The 15,986-nt window shown below is 46.0% G+C and overlaps 1 protein-coding gene across 2 annotated transcripts in view; it reads left to right on the forward strand.

The window, feature by feature from the left end:
- Positions 1-15,986, forward strand: part of NSUN6 (NOP2/Sun RNA methyltransferase 6) — a 43,672-nt gene that overhangs the window by 15,299 nt on the left and 12,387 nt on the right. The window contains exons 4-6 of one of the 2 annotated variants that reach the window (XM_040434488.1): positions 989-1,068; positions 2,303-2,412; positions 4,629-4,782. In XM_040434488.1, coding sequence (XP_040290422.1) covers positions 989-1,068; positions 2,303-2,412; positions 4,629-4,782 — 344 coding nt within the window. The remainder of the gene's footprint in view (positions 1-988; positions 1,069-2,302; positions 2,413-4,628; positions 4,783-15,986) is intronic. The other variant, XM_040434489.1, reaches the window with a different exon arrangement.

The raw sequence follows: 15,986 nt of genomic DNA on the forward strand, positions 1-15,986 counted from the left end.
ATCCCTTCAGTTGGGAAAGTTCTGGTAAGGCAGGGTTGTTCCATATGGGAGACATATTTAGAAGTCCTGAGACCCCCAAGAAGCAGGCTAGCCATAGCCCACACTTTCCTCATTAGCACCAAAGTTGGGGCAGATCCTAATCTTGGATCCACTCCCCCTTCCAGGGGCGGAGAGCGTCCCGATGCCCATTCAACTAATCTGCCATTTCTTCCCGCTCCTCCAGCCGTGTTCCATCCTTTAAAATGCTGCAGTTGGGCTGCGAGAAAATATAATAAAGGGTTGAGCATTGCTAGACCCGATTCTTTGTTTCTTTGCAGGGTTTCATATCTAATTCTACTTCTTTTAGTCTTCCACAACAAAAAAACGAAAAATGTGTTGGGTTTTGTAAATATAATGCATGGGGATCCATACCGGTGAGTTTAGGTCATCAATATTTGATCGGCCGGCGTCCGACGCCCAGCACCCCAGCCGATCAGCTATTTGTGGAGAAGACGAGGCTCCGTGCGAGTGCCTCCACCTGGTCTTTACACTGTGCGTCCTCTCCATTGCAGCGGCGGCGTAGTGTAATTACAAGCACCAGTACTCATCATTACACTGCACTTCCGAGACGAAGTGGAGCATAACGAACAGGAAGCACCGCCGGTGCCAGGTGTCGGACCCCTACCACTCAGATGTTGATGATTTATCCTGACGATAGGGCATCAATATGTCTGGCCAGAAAACCCCTTTAATGCTTTCTAAATGCTGTTAAGAACAGGTAAGCTCAGGTAAGATGGCCGCCCCCATCATCCTGTTCGGGAAATAGAATATAAAAATCTGTAATCAGAAAATAAAAACAGATTAGAAAAAAAAGGAGATGTGTTACGATTACTACTTTTTAAGGTGGCGTTCTTACAGGAGACCGCTTGCGTTCCTTTCTATGAGCCATGCGCTATTCTTCAGGCTGGTTTTGTGCCCTCTTAGTGATATTTGTAATCTTACTTTACAGCAGTTCCCCGGCGTCATCGTCCCAATTCATCAACATCCTCAGCTTAATGACCTCTTATTAATTCCAGCCATTGGTCCAAGGTTAGTGAGACGTTTTATGTATAATTTGTGTCTGTGCACGTTACTGCTCGTCTTAATTACACTGTAGTCCAGTCTTTTGTATTGACGACATATCCCAGCGTATGCGGCAGATGTTCCGGACGCAGCAGACGGATGTTAATACAGGACGAATCTATTATACCATTTAAATTCACTTCTTTACGTGTCCCCCAACAAATCCCTGCACTGTTCTGTCTGGTCGGGAGGGTCGTGGCGGAGCAGCCAGTTCGATAAAGCGTACATCCAATGAAAAGTAAAAATTTGCCAGGGCACTTAGATCTACAGATTTTATTTTTCTGTTCATGTAGCCGTATGATGGCTTGTTTTTTTACGAGACAAGATGCCCTCTCTAATGGCACTAATAACGGTCGCATACAATGTGATGGGTTGAAAAAAATAAATGGGGTGAAATTGGAAAAACTGACCATTTACTTTCATTCTCCCGGTCAGTACGAATCCAGCAATACCACATATGTATATTTTTTTTTATTGCGTTTTTACACTAGAAAAAAAATAAAAACGTTAAAAAAAACCTTTTATTTTTATTTTAGTCTCCATATTCTGACCCCTATAACTTTTTTGTATTTATGCGTGTGGAGCTGTGTGAAGACTTATTTTTTTGCAGGGCGATCTGTACTTTTCATTGATACCATTTTGGGGCATGTACAACTTTTTGATCACTGTTTGGGAGGTCTGGAAAGGGCGCGGCAGTGGCAGAAAAAGCTGAGCCTCTAGGTGTAACGGCAACGCCCCCGTTGCTCCTAGAGGCTCATTTGCATATACTAAAACTTTGTTTTTCTCATATGAACATGGGACCAACACAGATGCCGTCAGCTGCCAAGTGCACATGTAACAGGTCAGCTGGTGTCATAGGTACAAAACTGCTGACAGATGCCCTTTTAGAAACAGGAAATTATTATCAGCGTTTGGCGTGTTATAGGTAGGGCTGCAGCCCGGTCACTGTTTCTACAAGCCTGTTACCTCACTTTACACTTGCCACCGAAACCTGCATTGAGTCAAGCCGTGATCTTTTCAATGTACAAGGAATACTCACTATATTAGATACTTGTGTATACGCGCTGTGGTCTTTCTGGGTTGCAACTTAATTAATTAATTTTAACATATACTGTATTTTCCTCTTCTAACATGTGATATTCCGTGACGTGATTTCTGGGTAATTCTGTGTCTTTTCATGTATTTCTGCTCTTATCTGCAGGAAAGCGTTGAAGCAACATCCAGTACAAGCGATTGTCGGGGCCCAGTGCGGAAGTGCCGTCCTCAGAGGGGCCCATGTCTACTCTGCTGGGATTCAGTCTGCCTCAAAATGTGAGAGCAATGCCTGGTGGTATCATCTGACAATATTGAGCTGTCCAAATGTTACAGGACCCAGTACTGGCAAACAAGATTGTCTCCACACCTTCCAGGCTTTCAGCCGTCTACTCCACCAGTCAGATGAAGCAATAAATGCATTGTCTTAAGCAGGGGCGGATTGGGAACTTCCAGTGGCCCTGGAAATAAAAAAAAACGAAAAGTGGCCCCATGTTGTAGGCAAAACTACATTGATAGAAGACAGGGCAACACAAGTAGGCAGAGATAACAGAAGTAGACAGGACCTGCAATACCTTAGCAGCAGAATCAAATACCACAGTGCAGCACAAAATACTGCTGCCCTCTCCACAATATTCAACTGTATCATTGTCCTGAGGATGGTGATACAGTTAAGTTCCAGAGGGCAACTGCGGGCGTAGAGCATCAGCCCACCGGGACATTTCCCTGTAGGGTCTATCCCCAATCGGCCTCTGGTCTTAACAAAAAGTCATTGTGAGATTTAACATGTCTACTACATCCACTCTTGTGGCTGGATTGTGCTATGGTGCTCCCGTCGACCTCTCAAGTATAATTGTGTGTGTGGGATGTGGTAATCGTGGGGGCCATAATGCTCCCACATCACATATTAACAGCATATATGTGAATTCTATCCGTGACATTTTAAATACACGCACCGGGCAGGCTCAGACCTCACTCCCGTACCCTGAGGCCACCGCCGGATACTTCAAGTCAATATTCGGCCTCATAATAGATGAATTAACACTTCCCTTTGATTTCAATATATCTAAATATATACATAACTTTCTATGTATCTCGCTCTACAACCTACTTTGAATCGGGCACCCCGCATCCAAACCCATGATTATTGTACATCGCGGCCGGCTGCTGTGATTTCATATACTACAGCAGGTTGGCAACAGATTAATGTTTATTTGAGAACGGATACAGCTTTTCTACAATGATACGTTGTATAACAATAAAGTAGTAACATATCCAATGAAAATAGATCGCAGTCACCCCCTGCACTACTTCCACAAACGACATATAAGCAGCGCTTCAGATACGGCGCTCCGATCTTAAATGAGGCATTGTCATTCATAGTAAGAACGCCTCCAGCCCTTCCCAACCGGCCTGCGCGCCAAAACCGCAGCTTTTTTTAAAGCGAGTATTGTATTGTAAAAGTATATTGTCCTGATGAAGAGGGATTTTCTAGCCTCGAAACGCGCAGACCATTTCCTGAATAATGCTACCTTTTCACCTTAATGGTGGCACTGGTTTGGCTTTCTCCAAGCAGCGCCGTAACAAGCGGTCAACCAACACATTTTTAGTTTACTTCTAAATACAAAATGAATGGATATAATTTTTCACTCCATGTATACAAGTTCCTGTCCGGAGTCTCACTTAACTCTGTTTGTCAGACCAGCAGTCAGGCCAGAGAGAAGTGAGGGGTGGTGACTCCAGTAGAGCACGGCACCTGCCCTATGCTATCCCAGTAGTGTGGCTGGTCAGGGCTCCTCTGTTTGCATCTTTACCTATTCCTATGATGAGAACTAGAGAACCTTCACTCTGTCAGGATTTGGGGGGTACTATCTCGCCTTGGGGAGAGAGCACCTTAGTCGGTGTGAGGAGACGTATAGGCCATACATTCTCCTCTGGAATTCTGGGAAGAAAGGGATGCAAATGAGCTCTTCACAAGCTCTGCCTCTAATGCCACCAGATGTATGGTAGCTGTCCTATAAGTCAATGTTCGACCCTTTAGACATGACTCGGATATTAAATAAGCCAGCATCTCATCTGCCGACAGCTGTTTCGGAGTGATTGCCCTTCATCAGTGCAGAGAAGAGAGTACTGACTTAACTGGGTGAGAGGCCTAAGTCAGAATTTGGGGGATCCTATCTCTCCTTGGGGGGAGGGTTATTTCAGTCCTCCACCTACTATTCTAATAAGCATTACCTTGCAGATAAAGCCTTCCCTGTGCAGCAGAAACTGATATTACTTTGCTCTCCCTTTAAAAGTTTGTGTCTCTCTGAGATTATTGCTACAGAAGGACGATATCAGCATGACAAAGATGGTGTCTAATGAGGTTTTCAGCCTCTGGATATAAGAAAGAATGTTCTTGTGCTCTAGAATATCGCCAAACTTTTCATTGTTTGGGAATGACCTATACCTGCACGGCATTTAAGTTTTAAAACTTTTTCTCTTGTTAACTACAGGGATGAAGGCGGGGGACAAGGTCTCGGTTTACTCAGACATTGAGGGACAGTGTAAGCGCGGCGCCACAGAGTTCGAGGGGACCAAAGTATTTATCGGGAATGGAATTTCAGAGTTAAGTCGGGCAGAAATCTTCTGTTCAGCCAGCCCCATAAAGTAAGTAGAAGATACTGAACAGGGTAAAAATACAGGGGTGCTTGCAGCGCAGTCATAGTTACCAATGTCAGTGTAAAATCCAGCACTCAAATTAGAGGTTTTTCCTCCAAGATTGCCCACAGGATGAGAATCTACATGCACTGCAGTGTTTGCCGCTACCTATAGCGACTTGGGAGTGGAATTACATCCTGTGGCAAATGTTGGATGAATGGAGAAGAAAATGTTATGTGAATGATAAAGATATCACATTATTATTTATTATTATAGCGCTGTACATATGATAAGCGGTGCACATACATAATACAGACAATTGCACTAATCATAAACAAGACGAGTTACAAACTGGTACAGAAGGAGAGAGGGCCATCTTCTTAAAGGTAATTTAATTCAATATTGATGGGCTATCCTCTGGATACACAAAAATAAAAAATAGAGGCAGCATCTGGTTAGGTCATCTATATGAGATCGGTGAGGATCCGACTTCCGGCTGTTAGCCCAGCAGTCCATGCCTGCGCTGCTGCCCTTATCTGGGGACACGGGCGCCGGACTCCCCCTTTCCCTCCTGCTGCCATGCGCCGTGCTGACAAGTGCTGATAGCTTAACGGTTCTATCTGTGCTCCATGTCAGAGCTTACTTCCTGTACTGTTTGTTAGGGCATGCACAGGAGTGTCTCTCCTCCCTTGTGAGGTGGCATGTACACGTCCTCTATCTCCCCAGCCTATGGCTGAGTTGCAGGAAGTATTTAAAGGGGATTCCTGCCCCAGGAAGGCGCCTGAGCAATCTTGGTCACTTGTCTAGTTCCTTGTGTGAAGGTGTTTTGAAGTTTCTGCTTTACTGTGTACCGGACCCTGCTTCTCGATTCAACGGACTTCGCTTGATTGACCTTGGACTTTGATTATAGACATTGCTTGCCTGCTGCCTGCCTTGACTCCGGACTTCTTGACTACGTCTTTCCCCTCAGTGCTTTACACCGGTATCTCTGACCCCCAGGTCAGCTGCCACACACCTGGAGATTGCTCTAGTACCTGGTGACTACCCTAACGGCCCAAGCCTACCCTCGTCACTACAGGCTGTAGTGAAGACCAGGTAGTTGCTTAGTCACGCCTCTCCAAGGTATAGCCGGTCCACACCCACTTGCATAACACCAGCACTTTGCTATTTGAACGGGCTGCGATGCTCAGCCGAGCAATGCGGCCTCTTCCTTGGTCTGTGGCATCACATCCATCGCTCACATGGTCTATGTGAGGCTCAGTCGCAATTAAGTGACTGGGATGGAGCTGCAGTACCAAGCACAGCCACTGTACAATGTGCGGCACTGCGGAGATGCCGGGAGTCGGACCTCGGATCTCATATCAATGACTTATCCTGAGGATAAAGAATCGATATGTAATTCCCAGAAAACCCCTTTCATATGTTATGTAATTATTACTGAGAAAACAACCTAAGGTTTGCATAGTCACGCCTTGCAAGCAGTGTATATTTTCTCAAGGCGATGTCTTCTCTGTGTACATTTCCTCAGCTCTGTCATTGTGCAAATTGCTTCCAAGGGAATGTGTCATCAGAAAATCACCTATTGCTTAAATCACATTTTTAAGTTTAACTAATTTTTGATGATCTTGTTCATTTTCCACGTCAATATCTATAATTTAAAGGGGTTCTACCGGCTTTTACTATTGATGACCTATCCTCAGAATAGGTCATCAATATCAGATTGTCTGGGGTCGGACACCCGTGTGTGTGTGCCGTCTCCCGTTTCTCTTCCTGCTCGCCATAGACATAGCAGCAGCGAGCAGAAAGAGAGAAGGGAGACGGCACCCACACACTGTGCATGCCTTCTCTTCATACAGCTGATTGGAGGGAGCGCCGGGTGTCGGACCCCAGACAATCTGATATTGATGACCTATTCTGAGGATAGATCATCAATAGTAAAAGCCCGGAGAACCTTTTAAACAAAAAACATAACATCCTGCAGTTTTCGCACCGGACACTAAGCCTAATAATTGGCGCCAATTCTTGGTTTGTACGGATCACTTTACTGCAGTTACCTACTTATCCGTCATGATATGAAAGTAAGTGTGACACCCAGGACCCCCGCCGATCAGCTGTTTGAGAAGGCAGCGGCGCTCCAGCAGCGCCGCGACCTTCTCACTGTTTACCGCTAGGCCGCCGGCCCACTGACGTCACGACTAGTATCAACTAGCGTGGGCGCGGACCCTGGGTGTCGGACCCCCGCTGATCAGAAGCTGATGATCTATCCAGAGGATAGATCATCAGTTAAATGAAAGTGCAGAACCCCTTTAATTTCAAAAAGGCGAATTTCCCATGGTTGAGGGCTGCACTTCAGGACATAGACTGGGAGCAACTATTGTCACATAATGACACTAATGCTAAATGGGAGTGCTTTAAATCTACTTTGGATAAGTATATTGTTAAATACATTCCTAGAGGTAACAAGTGCAAGCAAAGAAAATTATACCCCACATGGCTTACAAATAGTGTGAAAAGTCAAATAAATGGCAAAAAAAAAGGGCCTTTAAGAAATACAAATCGGAGGGGTCAGCTGTAGCCTTTAAAAAGTAAAAAGGGGGTAATAAAATAATCAAAAATACACAATGAAATACAGGTGGCCAAAGTAAGAACAACCCCAAAACATTCTTCAAATACATAAATGCAAAAAAAAAAATATTAGCATAATGCTTTCGACTTCATCAGAACGTCATAGCCTATTCCCCGCCCCCTATTCATAGAATCTTCAATAGATCTCGTTCTTTCTTCTTAAATCGCGCGCATGCGCTCTCCTCTCTTTTCCTTCCACCAATAAAATAGCTTCTTTTATGTATCCTCCCCCTCACGCCACAACGTCCTAGAAAGTTCCGAACAATCCTGTCCCCCAGCCATAGTAGATCCAGCGCTAGAGTTCCTACCCCACAGCGATCCACTGACTACTATTGGGCACGGGGAGTCCGGAAGGAATTTGAGACTGTGCAATTACGTTGGCCTTGACGTATATGACGTGGTTGCGCTCCAAAACCAGCACCACCTCGTTTTCAGTATGCAGAGTAATGCGATTGCGCGGGATTACATGGCTGTGGGCGTTTCTAAGGCGGAGATGAAGAAGATGACTCTGGAAAGATGTGACTCCTCTTGTCTGTGAGAGGTAAAATATGACTCTTTTGGGCACATTAGCATATATGGCGGGAAGTATAAAATAGATGATTAGATGGTCAAAAAGGCTGCAGATTGGAGTCTGGATAAGATGTATATGACTGTGGAAACACATTTATTAATTCTTAGGGCTGAGTTTAATAGGTCAATTAGAGATGACAGGTTCCCTTTAATGACAGGCATTGTACCAAGAGACTGGCGCAAGGCGAATGTGGTGCCCGTTTTCAAAAAGGGTGCTAGGTCTTCATCAAGAAATTATAGAACAGTAAGCTTAACATCCATAGTGGGAAAAATGTTTGAGGGCCTTCTACGGGACTACATACAGGATTATGTAACTGTCAATAATAATAAGTGATAGCCAACATGGTTTTGCTAAGAACAGAAGCTGTCAAACTAAGTCTACTTTCACAATGGCGTTCTGGCTTTCCGTTTGTAAGATCCGCTCAAGGCTCTCACAAGCGGTCCAAAACGGATCAGTTTTGCCCTAATGCATTCTGAATGGATAAGGATCCGCTCAGAATGTATCAGTTTGCCTCAGTTCCGTCTCCATTCCGCTCTGGAGGCCGACACCAAAACGCTGCTTGCAGCATTTCGGTGTCTATCTGATGAAACTGAGCCAAACGGATCCGTCCTGACACACAATGTAAGTCAATGGGAACGGATCCGTTTTCTATGACACAATCTGGCACAATAGAAAACGGATCCGCCCTCCATTGACTTTCACTGGTGTTCAAGACGGATCCGTCTTGGCTATGTTAAAGATAATACAAACGGATCCGTTCTGAACGGATGCAGACGGTTGTATTATCTAAACGTATCCGTCTGTGCAGATCCATGACGGATCCGCACCAAACGCGAGTGTGAAAGTAGCCTAACCTGATTTGTTTTTATGAGGAGGTGAGTAGAAGACTGAACAGAGGGAATTGTCGATATTGTGTTTTTGGACTTTGCAATGGCGTTTGATACTGTCCCACACAGACGACTAATGGGTAAATTGAGGTCTATTGGTTTAGAAAATATAATTTGTAATTGGATACGATCATGAAGAAAATTTTCAATCCAAATAGTTGCGGTCAATGATTCCTACTCTGAATGGTCCCCGATTATAAACGGTGTACCCCAAGGTTCAGTGCTGGGTCCTCTATTATTTAACTCACTAGCTGATGACCCGGCGTTGCTCGGGTATTTATTTATTGCAATTTTATATTAAATAACAGTAACTTTCACAGTGGCCGCCCCTTTAGCGTTGGTGCGGCCTCATCTGGAATACGCAGTTCAGTTCTTGGCACCAGTACATAGAAAGGATGCCCTGGAGTTAGAAAAAATACAGAGAAGAGCAACTAAACTTAGTTATGAGCAAAGATTAAATGAACTGAATTTGTTTAGCCTTGAAAAAAGACGTCTAAGACTACTTCCACACTGGCGTTTTCGCTTTCCGTTTGTGAGATCGGTTCAGGGATCTCGCAAGCGGTCCAAAACGGATCAGTTTTGCCCTAATCCATTCTGAATGGAAAAGGATCCGCTCAGAATGCATCAGTTTGCCTCCGTTCCGCCTCCATTGCGCTCTGACGATGCAGAGGCAAACAGATCCGTCCTGACACACAATGTAAGTCAATGGGGACGGATCTGTTTTCACTGACACAATCTGGCACAATAGAAAACGGATCCGTCCCCCATTAACTTTCAATGGTGTTCAAGACGGATCCGTTTTGGGTATGTTACAGATAATACAAACGGATCCGTTCTGAATGGATGCATGCGGTTGTATTATCTGAACGGAAGCGTTTGTGCAGATCCATGACTGATCCGCACCAGACGCGAGTGTGAAAGTAGCCTAAGGGGGGGAGATGATTAACCTGTACAAATATATAAACGGACCATGCAAAAAATATCAAGAGAAGCTATTCTGTGTTAAACCCCCTCAAAAAACAAGGGGCCACTCCCTGCGCCTGGAGGCAAGAAGATTGAGTTATAAGAGGCGACAAGCATTCATTACAGTAAGGGCTTGTTCACACGAACGTGTGCTGCCCGTTGCCGTATTGCGGACCCGCAATACACGGGCACCGTTCCGTGTGCATTCACTTCAATGGGTCTGCAAATCTGGAGATACAGAACGGAACACTACTGAAGCACTACGGAGCGCTACTGAAGCACTACGGTTCTGTTCCGTGCCTCCGCACCGCAAAAAGAAAGAACATCTTTTTGCAAAACGGAGGCATCGCGGACCCATTCAAGTGAATGGGTCCATGATCCCCATGCGGCGGCCCCGCGGACGGTGCCCGTGCATTGTGGATCTCTGGAATAGCCGCAGGAGCTGGTCACAGCAAATACAGGAGATGGAGGTATGTGGGGGCAGTGGCGTTGCAAGGGGGGCACCGGGTGACACCAGCAGGGCCGGCATTTACGAACCACTTGTATTGCCGTCCTCAGGAGAGGGAAAGATGTGTCTGGGATTTGAACCCTTGACCTTCTGTATCAGAGGCAAAGCACTGCGGATGCAGCCTCTTCCTGTATGTCCATATATGGAGTTAGTGCTTGTGTATTTCAGAAAAGCTTCTGCTGGGATTCGAACCTACGACCTTCTGTATCAGAGGCAAAGCATCTAACCACACGGCCATAAGAAGAGCCTTGCTACTGACTGAAAATATATGAGACTTGTACTGTTATAGCTGTACATCTATACACATGACAGCTGCCCTAACACACCCAGCACTGCTATATCTCTATATGACAGCTGTCCCAGCACACTCAGCTCTGCTATATCTCTATAAATGTTAGCTGCCCCAGCACACCTAGCTCTGCTACATATGATACACATGACAGCTGCACCAGCACACTCAGCTCTACTATATCTCTATATATGACAGCTGCTCCAGCTGTCATGTGTATTAGATGTAGCAGTGCTGGGTGTGTTTGGGCAGCTGTCATGTGTATAGATGTAGTAGAGCTGGGTTTGCTGGAGCAGCTGTCATATATAGAGATATAGTAGAGTTGAGTGTGCTGGTGCAGCTGTCATGTGTATCATATGGAGCAGAGCTGGGTGTGCTGGGGCAGCTATCATTTATAGAGATATAGCAGAGCTGAGTGTGCTGGGACAGCTGTCATATAGAGATATAGCAGTGCTGGGTGTGTTAGGGCAGCTGTCATGTGTATAGATGTAGCAGAGCTGGGTTTGCTGGAGCAGCTGTTATATATAGAGATATAGTAGTGCTGAGTGTGCTGGTGCAGCTGTCATGTGTATTAGATGTAGCAGTGCTGGGTGTGTTTGGGCAGCTGTCGTGTATAGATGTAGCAGAGCTGGGTGTGCTGGAGCAGCTGTCATATATAGAGATATAGTAGAGCTGAGTGTGCTGGTGCAGCTGTCATGTGTATTAGATGTAGCAGTGCTGGGTGTGTTGGGGCAGCTGTCATGTGTATAGATGTAGTAGAGCTGGGTTTGCTGGAGCAGCTTTCATATATAGAGATATAGTAGAGCTGAGTGTGCTGGTGCAGCTGTCATGTGTATCATATGTAGCAGAGCTGGGTGTGCTGGGGCAGCTATCATTTATAGAGATATAGCAGAGCTGAGTGTGCTGGGACAGCTGTCATATAGAGATATAGCAGTGCTGGGTGTGTTAGGGCAGCTGTCATGTGTATAGATGTAGCAGAGCTGGGTTTGCTGGAGCAGCTGTCATATATAGAGATATAGTAGAGTTGAGTGTGCTGGTGCAGCTGTCATGTGTATCATATGTAGCAGAGCTGGGTGTGCTGGGGCAGCTATCATTTATAGAGATATAGCAGAGCTGAGTGTGCTACGACAGCTGTCATATAGAGATATAGCAGTGCTGGGTGTGTTAGGGCAGCTGTCATGTGTATAGATGTAGCAGAGCTGGGTTTGCTGGAGCAGCTGTCATATATAGAGATATAGTAGAGTTGAGTGTGCTGGGGCAGCTGTCATGTGTATCATATGTAGCAGAGCTGGGTGTGCTGGGGCAGCTATCATTTATAGAGATATAGCAGAGCTGAGTGTGCTGGGACAGCTGTCATATAGAGATATAGCAGTGCTGGGTGTGTTAGGGCAGCTGTCATGTGTATAGATGTAGCAGAGCTGGGTTTTCTGGAGCAGCTGTTATATATAGAGATATAGTAGTGCTGAGTGTGCTGGTGCAGCTGTCATGTGTATTAGATGTAGCAGTGCTGGGTGTGTTTGGGCAGCTGTTATGTGTATAGATGTAGCAGAGCTGGGTTTGCTGGAGCAGCTGTCATATATAGAGATATAGTAGAGCTGAGTGTGCTGGTGCAGCTGTCATGTGTATTAGATGTAGCAGTGCTGGGTGTGTTGGGGCAGCTGTCATCTGTATAGATGTAGTAGAGCTGGGTTTGCTGGAGCAGCTGTCATATATAGAGATATAGTAGAGCTGAGTGTGCTGGTGCAGCTGTCATGTGTATCATATGTAGCAGAGCTGGGTGTGCTGGGGCAGCTATCATTTATAGAGATATAGCAGAGCTGAGTGTGCTTGAGCAGCTGTCATATATAGAGATATAGTAGAGCTGAGTGTGCTGGTGCAGCTGTCATGTGTATCATATGTAGCAGAGCTGGGGCAGCTATCATTTATAGAGATATAGCAAAGCTGAGTGTGCTGGGACAGCTGTCATATAGAGATATAGCAGTGCTGGGTGTGTTAGGGCAGCTGTCATCTGTATAGATGTAGTAGAGCTGGGTTTGCTGGAGCAGCTGTCATATATAGAGATATAGTAGAGCTGAGTGTGCTGGTGCAGCTGTCATGTGTATCATATGTAGCAGAGCTGGGTGTGCTGGGGCAGCTATCATTTATAGAGATATAGCAGAGCTGAGTGTGCTGCGACAGCTGTCATATAGAGATATAGCAGTGCTGGGTGTGTTAGGGCAGCTGTCATGTGTATAGATGTAGCAGAGCTGGGTTTGCTGGAGCAGCTGTCATATATAGAGATATAGTAGAGCTGAGTGTGCTGGTGCAGCTGTCATGTGTATCATATGTAGCAGAGCTGGGTGTGCTGGGGCAGCTATCATTTATAGAGATATAGCAAAGCTGAGTGTGCTGGGACAGCTGTCATAGAGATATAGCAGTGCTGGGTGTGTTAGGGCAGCTGTCATCTGTATAGATGTAGCAGAGCTGGGTTTGCTGGAGCAGCTGTCATATATAGAGATATAGTAGAGCTGAGTGTGCTGGTGCAGCTGTCATGTGTATCATATGTAGCAGAGCTGGGTGTGCTGGGGCAGCTATCATTTATAGAGATATAGCAGAGCTGAGTGTGCTGGGACAGCTGTCATATAGAGATATAGTCGTGCTGGGTGTGTTAGGGCAGCTGTCATGTGTATAGATGTACAGCTATAACAGTACAAGTCTCATATATTTTCAGTCAGTAGCAAGGCTTTTCTTATGGCCGTGTGGTTAGATGCTTTGCCTCTGATACAGAAGGTCGTAGGTTCGAATCCCAGTAGAAGCTTTTCTGAAATACACAAGCACTAACTCCATATATGGACATACAGGGCGGGACACAGGAAGAGGCTGCATCGCTGACATGGAGGTAAGTAGAAGTGTTTATATATTATTTTTTTTAATACCCGACTGTTACTGCCATGGGAGGAGCAGGAGGCACTTGATACTAGCACATGGGGGGGGGGGGGGCGGGGGGGCACTTTATACTGGCACTTTTTGGGGGGGGATGGAATGGCACTATGATACTGGGACATGGTGGGGAGGCATGTGATACTGGCACTTTTGGGGGGGGAGATGGCATGGCACTATGATACTGGGACATGTGGGGGGAGGAGAGAGGCACTTCATACTGGCACATTGGGGGGTAGATGGCACTATGATACTGGGACATGTGGGGGGGAGGAGAGAGGCACTTCATACTGGCACATTGGGGGGATGGGAGATGGCACTATGATACTGGGACATGTGGGGGGGAGGAGAGAGGCATTTGATACTGGCACATGATGGGGGGGCATCTATGGGGACACTTACTGGCACATTATTGGGGGGCATTATGGGGGACACTAGGCCGGCAGCCTATCAGAGGCCAGACACTGAGGGGCATCTACAGGGGCACTATATATGGGGCATTTTATACTGGTACATTATGGGGGGCACTAGCAGGAAGAAGGGGGAAAGGAGCACTATGGGGGAATTTACTGGGGGCACTATATAGGGGTATTTTATACTGGGACATTATGGGGGCACTATGGGGACATTAGCTCAACTGGGGGCATTACAAGGGGGTATTTTTTGCACTGTCACATTAAAAGGAGAATTATTTCTACTAGGGGGGGGAGGGGGCATTATGGTGGGCTTTATTACTCCCACATGGTATGACCCCCTAGTAGCAGCACCAGCCTCTCCCTGCTCTGCTATCCCTCTGCCCCTTCTCCAAATCCTTATTATGAAATCTTTCTCATTAGGATAAAGCACAACATCAGCTCCGCCGAGCCCCCGGCCAAAGTGTTGAAGTGGTGTCCGAGATCCCCAAGGGCCAAGCCAAGTAACTTAGTTTTTATGTGAAATATGTTTGTTATACACATATAGCCTACACTGTGCCACACAATATACAGTATACCTCTACACTGTGCCACACAATATACAGTATACCTCTACACTGTGCCACACAATATACAGTATACCTCTACACTGTGCCACACAATATACAGTATACCTCTACACTGTGCCACACAATATACAGTATACCTCTACACTGTGCCACACAATATACAGTATACCACTACACTGTGCCACACAATATACAGTATACCGCTACACTGTGCCACACAATATACAGTATACCGCTACACTGTGCCCCACAATATACAGTATACCTCTACACTGTGCCCCACAATATACAGTATACCTCTACACTGTGCCCCACAATATACAGTATACCTCTACACTGTGCCACACAATATACAGTATACCGCTACACTGTGCCCCACAATATACAGTATACCTCTACACTGTGCCACACAATATACAGTATACCGCTACACTGTGCCCCACAATATACAGTATACCTCTACACTGTGCCCCACAATATACAGTACATCTCTACACTGTGCCGCACAATATACAGTATACCTCTACACTGTGCCCCACAATATACAGTATACCTCTACACTGTGCCACACAATATACAGTATACCTCTACACTGTGCCACACAATATACAGTATACCTCTACACTGTGCCCCACAATATACAGTATACCGCTACACTGTGCCCCACAATATACAGTATACCGCTACACTGTGCCACACAATATACAGTATACCTCTACACTGTGCCCCACAATATACAGTATACCTCTACACTGTGCCACACAATATACAGTATACCTCTACACTGTGCCCCACAATATACAGTATACCTCTACACTGTGCCACACAATATACAGTATACCGCTACACTGTGCCCCACAATATACAGTATACCGCTACACTGTGCCACACAATATACAGTATACCTATACACTGTGCCCCACAATGTACAGTATACCGCTACACTGTGCCCCACAATGTACAGTATACCGCTACACTGTGTAGTCTGTTCTATAAGCACCATTGTTTTGTGGTGGTGGACAGAAAATCATCTGGAAGTGCCCCTCCCGAGACCAGGCTCTGACTGCTAGGGGGGGGGGGGGGGTCTGCTGAGCTAACGGATGCCCTCTATGGCAGTAGCACCACCATAGCCCCCATATATGGCTAAAAAATTTGCTTCGGGGAGTGGGTGGGGGGGGAAGGGGGTGACACCATTTTCTACCGCACCGGGTGACACCAGCCCTAGCAACGCCACTGTGTGGGGGTATCTTAGCACCTCTCAGGCCGTGGTCACACTCCGTAGGTAGTTTAGTGGTAGGACCCATGCCACGCTGAGATACCTTGACGGAGGTGCAAAAGGGTTCCGTTGTGTTCCTGACTGGAATACATTGGTAAAAGTCTCCGTTCTTAACATCAGCCTGAGGGATCGGCCAGTACGGTCAGTTGCATATCATTGTGGTGCACCTTTTGCAGTGATTTAAATACAGGAG

This window comes from Bufo bufo, chromosome 5, assembly GCF_905171765.1.
Source record: "Bufo bufo chromosome 5, aBufBuf1.1, whole genome shotgun sequence".
NCBI classification, from domain to species: Eukaryota; Metazoa; Chordata; class Amphibia; order Anura; family Bufonidae; genus Bufo; species Bufo bufo.